General features: G+C 39.7%; 1 protein-coding gene across 1 annotated transcript; it reads left to right on the top strand.

Annotated features, from left to right (window-relative positions):
* The first annotated feature begins 323 nt into the window (after nucleotides 1–323).
* tm2d3 (TM2 domain containing 3) lies at nucleotides 324–5,803 on the top strand. The gene is made up of 6 exons (XM_083900457.1): nucleotides 324–432; nucleotides 1,251–1,352; nucleotides 2,771–2,931; nucleotides 3,972–4,146; nucleotides 4,395–4,470; nucleotides 4,580–5,803. The coding sequence occupies exons 1-6, from the start codon at nucleotides 327–329 to the stop codon at nucleotides 4,743–4,745; spliced, it is 786 nt and encodes a 261-aa protein (XP_083756583.1). The 5' UTR covers nucleotides 324–326; the 3' UTR covers nucleotides 4,746–5,803.
* The last annotated feature ends 744 nt before the right edge of the window (nucleotides 5,804–6,547 follow it).

A 6,547-nucleotide genomic window follows, 5' to 3' on the forward strand; every position in this document is an offset into this window, starting at 1 on the left:
AACAACTATAAAACTGGCTAGAAATATAGGTGACAGATAATTGTATCTCTGTCACCTATATTGCTATTGCTATTTATTTTTTATATGATTTGTGAAGTCAATCAATGCACCCCTCAAACACGACACAACATGAAGCACACCTTTCCAAAGAGTGTTTTCACAGGTCTTGTATAGATGTAAGACTGCTTGACTCAGACCCGCGTGAGTGCATTACCAAGCACATTTTTGGCTTATTTCTGTCAGTTTAACAGTGAATAAATGTTGTGTATTGTTTTATTTTTTCCCTACGTAGCCTGAACGCAGCATCTGGCTGCTCTCGGGCAACAATGGCCACAGTCTGTCAAGTATGGAGACCGGACCGAGGACGGTGCTCCAAAACCTACGGAATTATCACGCTGTTGTTTATGGACCTTCTCTTGCAGTGCGTTAACGGTGAGTCTACGGGGGCAGTGGTATATTTGCACCCAGTGACATCGTCGTCGGGCCAATTTTGCCGTTGTTGTACCACAACGTTAGCCTCCTCCTGAGTTAGCATGAACTGGTTAGCCAGCGAGCTAACGCTAGCTACAGCAACTACTTATTTTTTAATTGATATAATAATGTGGGATGCGTCGTGTGTTGACAACTGGTTGTCAAATATAACGTCATTTTGGTTAATTGCCCTTTACAGTATGTACAGGCTAACTAGTCATTCAATATGTTGTATGTAAAAAAAAAAAAACACTAGCATAGCTATTTATAAAACATTTTTATTGGTTAGCAATAAAATTCCGGGAGGCTGTGTTGTTCTAACGATGCTCAGTTTGTATAAAGGGAACCCTAAAGACACAAGAAAATATCTCCCACACCATTTCAACACCACCCTTTATGCCAAATTCTGACCTTACCTTCGAAATGAAGACATCTGACCAGGCAGGGCTTTCCCAATCATCATTTGTGATAAGCGTTGTGCGATTTGTAAGTTACAGACGTTTCCAAGAACATTCCATGTTCAAAGTCACTTTAATTACCTTTTATTCACTGAACTGAATCCATGGAAGCAGGGGGGGGGGGACTTCTTAGACAGTGGGTGTCTCAAATTTAGTGAAAGTGACTGGGCTTTGTAGAGCTCTGACAGGTCAGTAAGTGTTGTGTCTGCGATTTTACTACACAGTCTTTTGTGACCCATACCAACAAACAAAATTAAACGAGTGAGCTGACTTGGAAGACTCAGATCTTTTTGATTAATTTGACTTGTTTCTTCATGTCAGGGTACATGAGCTCTCCTCATGTTGACCAGGATCCTCCTTACACCAGAGATGCCCAGCATGGACCTGTCATCACCAGCCCAGTGGTTCCTGCTGCATCCTCAGGTGAACACGACACAAGTCATTCATCAATATTAATCACACGTCAGGCTGCAATGGTAAAGTGGTTAAACTGAATTAAATTGTCTGTAATTGAACTCTGAGCTCACCAGTTTTTTTTACATAGTTATTGGACATTTTTGATTGGTTTACTTGAAATAAAGCATACAGGAGAATGACTCCTGCAGCAATATAGATAAACATGTTACAATTAGTTTTGGTGGCTGTCCTAGTTGGTATACATCATTAGACACGCACACACACACATGATTAGGGCTAAACAATTTCAAACAAATAGAATTATTATATATCTAAGGCTTGACTTTAATCATGTCTGTTTTGGTTGTTAAATTAAATTCATACATTTTATAAACAATTCATATTGATATCATCCTTGCAGTATAATCGATCATATTTTGATGCTATCTCATGTGGTAATGTTCAATCTTGTAAATGTTGAACTGAATCTTGACCTAAAAAAAATAAAAACTGCAATTACATATTTTACCCTAACAGTTCAGCTCTAACCCCAATTTATGGTTACTTGGTCATCATTATTACATATTAACTTATTACATGAGTGCTCAGTAGTCATCTCTACATTTTTATGCCCGTGCTAAAAACCAGACCAAACCATAGGCCAGACTTGCTATTTTTTTAATCCTAACATACACCTATAATGTTGTGCTTGTTCTGCAGACTGATGTTGTTACATGTGTCAAGTACTCAAAATGACCTTTTTATAGTTTCCCCTACTGTCCTCAAGACCAGATTTTGCATCGATAACACACAGACAATGAAAACAGTATAGTCCATGCTGTTTCTCAGCTCAGCTGGTAACATATTTTTTTCTTCACTGCATGATTCTGGAGAAAATGTGAATCACTTTCTTCTTTTTTTTTTGCTTAGAATTGAGATCACAATTTTCTGGCACAATTTTTTTCACAAATCAAAAAATTGTACTGATGAACAAATATTAAAAACATTCAAGTGCCAAACTGTGCCTAAAGAAATTTTAGGCCCTGCATAATGGGCTTATTATTATTATTATTACTATTAGTATTATTAGTATTATTGAGTGCCATCACAAGTATTAAACCGAACAATGTCAAACTCTCGATCAGTTAAAAATACTTAACTATCCTGAAAACGTGGGTGAAACTCAAGATCAAGATTTTTTTAACAATTTCTTTGTTCAGCCCTACTGCCCAGTATATAATAATGGTACAATTAGGGATAAATAGCCTTGCTCACTCTCAATTTCTTTAATGGCCTTTTTGTCAGGGGAATAATGTTAGTGATTCACTCTTTCCCCACAACCTTCCTCAATTTACCAGGAGAGTTGTGTAGCTTTGTAATAACACAGTTGATTGTTTTTAACAAGAAATCAGACAGTTCCCATAACTGTGTTTGCTGTTTTGCAGTGTCTCCTGCAGATGAAGAGAACCACACTTTCAAATGTCCAAGTGGGGGTCCGTGCAGTCGCCTGCCTGCTAATTGCACTGAGTGCAATTACCATTATAACTGTGTCTATGGAAAGCCAGCTTCCTTTACTTGTAGACCCAAAAAAGGAGTTCACTGCATAGTAAGTAGCACTTGACTTTGTGATCATGCTGCTGTTTTGAATCAAAGGAAGTATAGCACATAAGACTGTCTAATCTTTAAAACTGGATGTTGTTTGAATGTTTCTTGATTTAAATTGATAGTTGTGTGATTTTTGAGGTTTTATGAGGTACTTGCACAATGCCACATATTGCACTCTGCACACCCCCTGTACAGAGAGGCAGCTGGGGGTGGACATTTTAGCCTTTTAATAAAATACTTGCCTAATAAAAATCTACATCGGCATAACTGAATGCTACCTTTAGAACATTTTCACTTTATCTTGCCATCAGACAGCCTTTTCTGACAGGAAAGAGAAGTTTGTCTGAGTTGGAAAACCACTCACTTGCCTACAGTTGAGTCCGCAGGGCATTTGAATTTGCATGACACAGGAGTTGCTGGTCTCTAGTCTGAGCTATGCTTTAGCTGAGCTGGCATCCGCCTGACTAGAGCTGCAACTAACGATTGTTTTCATTTGATCAATCTGTCCATTATTTTCACGACTAATCAAATAATTGTTTGGTCCATAAAATATCAGAAAACATTCAAATATGTTGATCGGTGTTTGTCAAACCTGGAAATTATGTTCTCGAATGTCTTGTTTTGTCCTCAAACCAAAATGATTCACTTTAGATTTCTTTATTATATGTAGCAAAGAAATTACGAATATATTCATATATTGTATAAGAAGCTGAAACGATAAGTAATGTTGTTTAATAATGAAATAAGCTTAAATTATTTATTATTTGATTATCAAAATGGTTGATTCATTTAGTAATCGATTATTAATTGATTAATTGTTTCATCTCTACGCCTGACCCACGGCTGCTTCCCAGTACAGGAAGTTTTGCAGAGCAGTCGGCTATATTGAAAACACTGACCATACAACCTCATACAACCCAACTTATAAACTTTCTGACCTAACCATAATCTGTGGTGATGCACAAAGTGATTGTACAGAAGTTATCATAATTTTGGGAAATGCTTTACATTGATTACCTGGTGGTCTTACTATACTTACAGGGAGAATCAGGACAACGGCAAAGCAACTTCTCCCTGTCCATCACCTGTCACTTCTGCTGGCAGCTCGATCCGTCTCAATATCGCTGTTCAAACGCCACCAACTGTATGACGGTGTCCTGCCCACGCAAGCGCTACAATGCCACCTGTGACGTGTTGGATCATGTACACTGTTTAGGTATGATGAAAATTTGCTCTGACAAAGACAATGCAAAAGAAAAAAAAAATTACAAATTAAAAGGAATAGAATAAGAAATACACACAAAGGCAGATACATAATACTTAACGAGTACATGAAGGGCCAGCCGACAGTGAGATTGTGTTTTTCTTTCTGAAATGTCTCTGTTTTGCTTATTGCTTTTGGCAAATGTCACGAGCATTGAGAATGTCTCATTATGGCCACTAAATGTCTTCTTCTCTCTTTAGGTAAAAGGCGTTTTCTGAAACGTTTATTTTGTAACTGGACTGGAGGATACAAATGGTCAACAGCATTAGCGCTCAGGTAAAACCACCACCGTTAGAAAAGAGATAATGGTGAAGGTTTTTGAGTCAACATGTCTGATTGCAGTTCTGACTCTATTTTAATAATTTTTTCTCTCATCTTTCTGTAGCATCACACTTGGTGGTTTTGGGGCAGATCGGTTTTATCTGGGCCAGTGGAGAGAGGGTCTGGGCAAACTGTTCAGCTTTGGGGGCCTGGGTATTTGGACTTTGATTGATGTTCTTCTGATTGGGGTTGGTTACGTGGGACCTGCTGACGGTTCTCTCTACATCTGAGACCAGAGCTCCAGAGATGTGATGGGATGGTTTGTGCCCGCTTGCTTCCACTTTACTCTCGAACAATGAAGATCTGAGATGCTGTGTTCCGAGCACGTTTGCTTGCCTGAGCTCGCTGTGCAACACATTCTCATCCCATCTGCTAACAGGCAGGAAGTGTTTTCCTCATCACATCAACGATGACTCTACCCACACAACCATCAGATCGATCCCAATCACACTGCGTCAGTCTCCTGGTGAGATTCTGCAGATGGACCTGTACGGAGGGAGGAGGATGGGGAGCCACTGATTATGTCTCTCTGGTTGATTTGACATAACTGTTGCTTTGGCTCGTTCGTGCTGGTTTAGGTTTGGTTTCCTATGGAGCCCTACTTTTCAGACATCCCGGTTGCTCCTCCCTCTTTATAAGGTAAAAGTGTCACTGGTGGCATGGTAACCATGGCTACTGAGCTTTTTATGGTGACACCAGACAAAAGACACGCTGAAGGTTAATATATGAATATGCAGGAGCAGGACATTTTCATGGTATAATATTTATGAGTGAGAAGAGTGGTAGGAGTTTGATGGTTATTTTGTATGTAGAATGTCGATCCCACACTGTGCCAGCATTGTAGGCCACAGCTGTATGAGTGATCTCCCCCCCCCCCCTCCCCTCCCCCCAAGTGCCAAGATAAGACAGTACCAGACCTGCTGTAACATGTTGTCTGATATTTGGGAAATCTCAAACTGGGTTTGTTTGTTGTCTTCATCCAGTATTTTCTTCTAAACTCATGAGCACTCTACAGCTCCGTGTACCAACACTGTAAGATCTATTTGACCTCACCTTGTGTATGTTTAGTGTATTCAGGTTATTTTAATTTGTTGGAAAATTATAAATGGCAAGTTATGTGACAACAACTGTTAGTGTATGTATTTTTTTTAGTTGGTTGTCCGTACATCAGTGGTAAATGTGGCAGAATGTAACAGTGGCGTCACTGTTCCAGTGCATAACCTGGTCAGATTTTAGTCGGACCAATGCAATTTGAAGGCATACAAATGAGTGAGCAAGCTATGAAAGCTGATTCCTTTGTTCCGCAAACGGCCTGAACAAAAAAATGTAAAAATAAAGGTCAGCATGATCTCAGTGTGAACCTGAGTACTGCTGATGCATTGTATGGAGGTGCTTTGTGTTTCAACATGTTTCTCCCCACAGTCTTTGATGGGAATCGGATTTTAACTGAGGTCATTTTCGCAGATGTCTCTGCTCTTTCTAGCAATACTCGCACTTAGGTGGTGCCCGAATCCCCAGGCACCCTCAGGCATGTGGCAGCAGGAGAAGGTCGAGAAGGTAAAGGTAGAGGCTGAAGAACACTACCTAAATTACTGTTGGTGCCTTCGAGCAAGGCATCAAACAGAAGTTAAACATAGGTATTTGACAGACAGTTAACAGTCATTACACTAAATACCCAGGTTTCACAATCATATTTCTGCTCATGTTGCATAACGAGAGGGTAAAAAAATCCCTGGGAGGGAAAAAAGGAAACTTTCTAGTAAGATTTGTGTCGATGTTTCCCATAGGCTGTTTTCTTGTTGCTGTTGTGAATTTGCTCCTCCCTTATTCAGTTCCTCAAATTTGACACCAGTCAGTGCAGCTCCCTCCCATAGACTGATGCAAGTGTTGGTCATTCAGTGAGAGTACACAGGAGAGAGGACTTGAAAGGCACATCTACAGGGACGCATATCAATGAGCATCTCACCACTTTATTGGAACACGTCCAGAAAATACAGGTAACATCTACGTAGTTGTAAAATCATGGGCATAA

Source organism: Microchirus variegatus, assembly GCF_963457635.1.
Source record: "Microchirus variegatus genome assembly, chromosome: 14".
In the NCBI taxonomy this organism is placed as follows: Eukaryota; Metazoa; Chordata; class Actinopteri; order Pleuronectiformes; family Soleidae; genus Microchirus; species Microchirus variegatus.

What these genes read in the sequence shown, in the direction of transcription:
- tm2d3 (XM_083900457.1), top strand. Translation starts at nt 327, where the DNA reads ATGGCCACAGTCTGTCAAGTATGGAGACCGGACCGAGGACGGTGCTCC. An exon ending in TCTCTTGCAGTGCGTTAACG is followed by an intron (nt 433 to 1,250) that starts GTGAGTCTACGG and finishes TCTTCATGTCAG; the next exon opens with GGTACATGAGCTCTCCTCAT. An exon ending in AAAAAGGAGTTCACTGCATA is followed by an intron (nt 2,932 to 3,971) that starts GTAAGTAGCACT and finishes CTATACTTACAG; the next exon opens with GGAGAATCAGGACAACGGCA.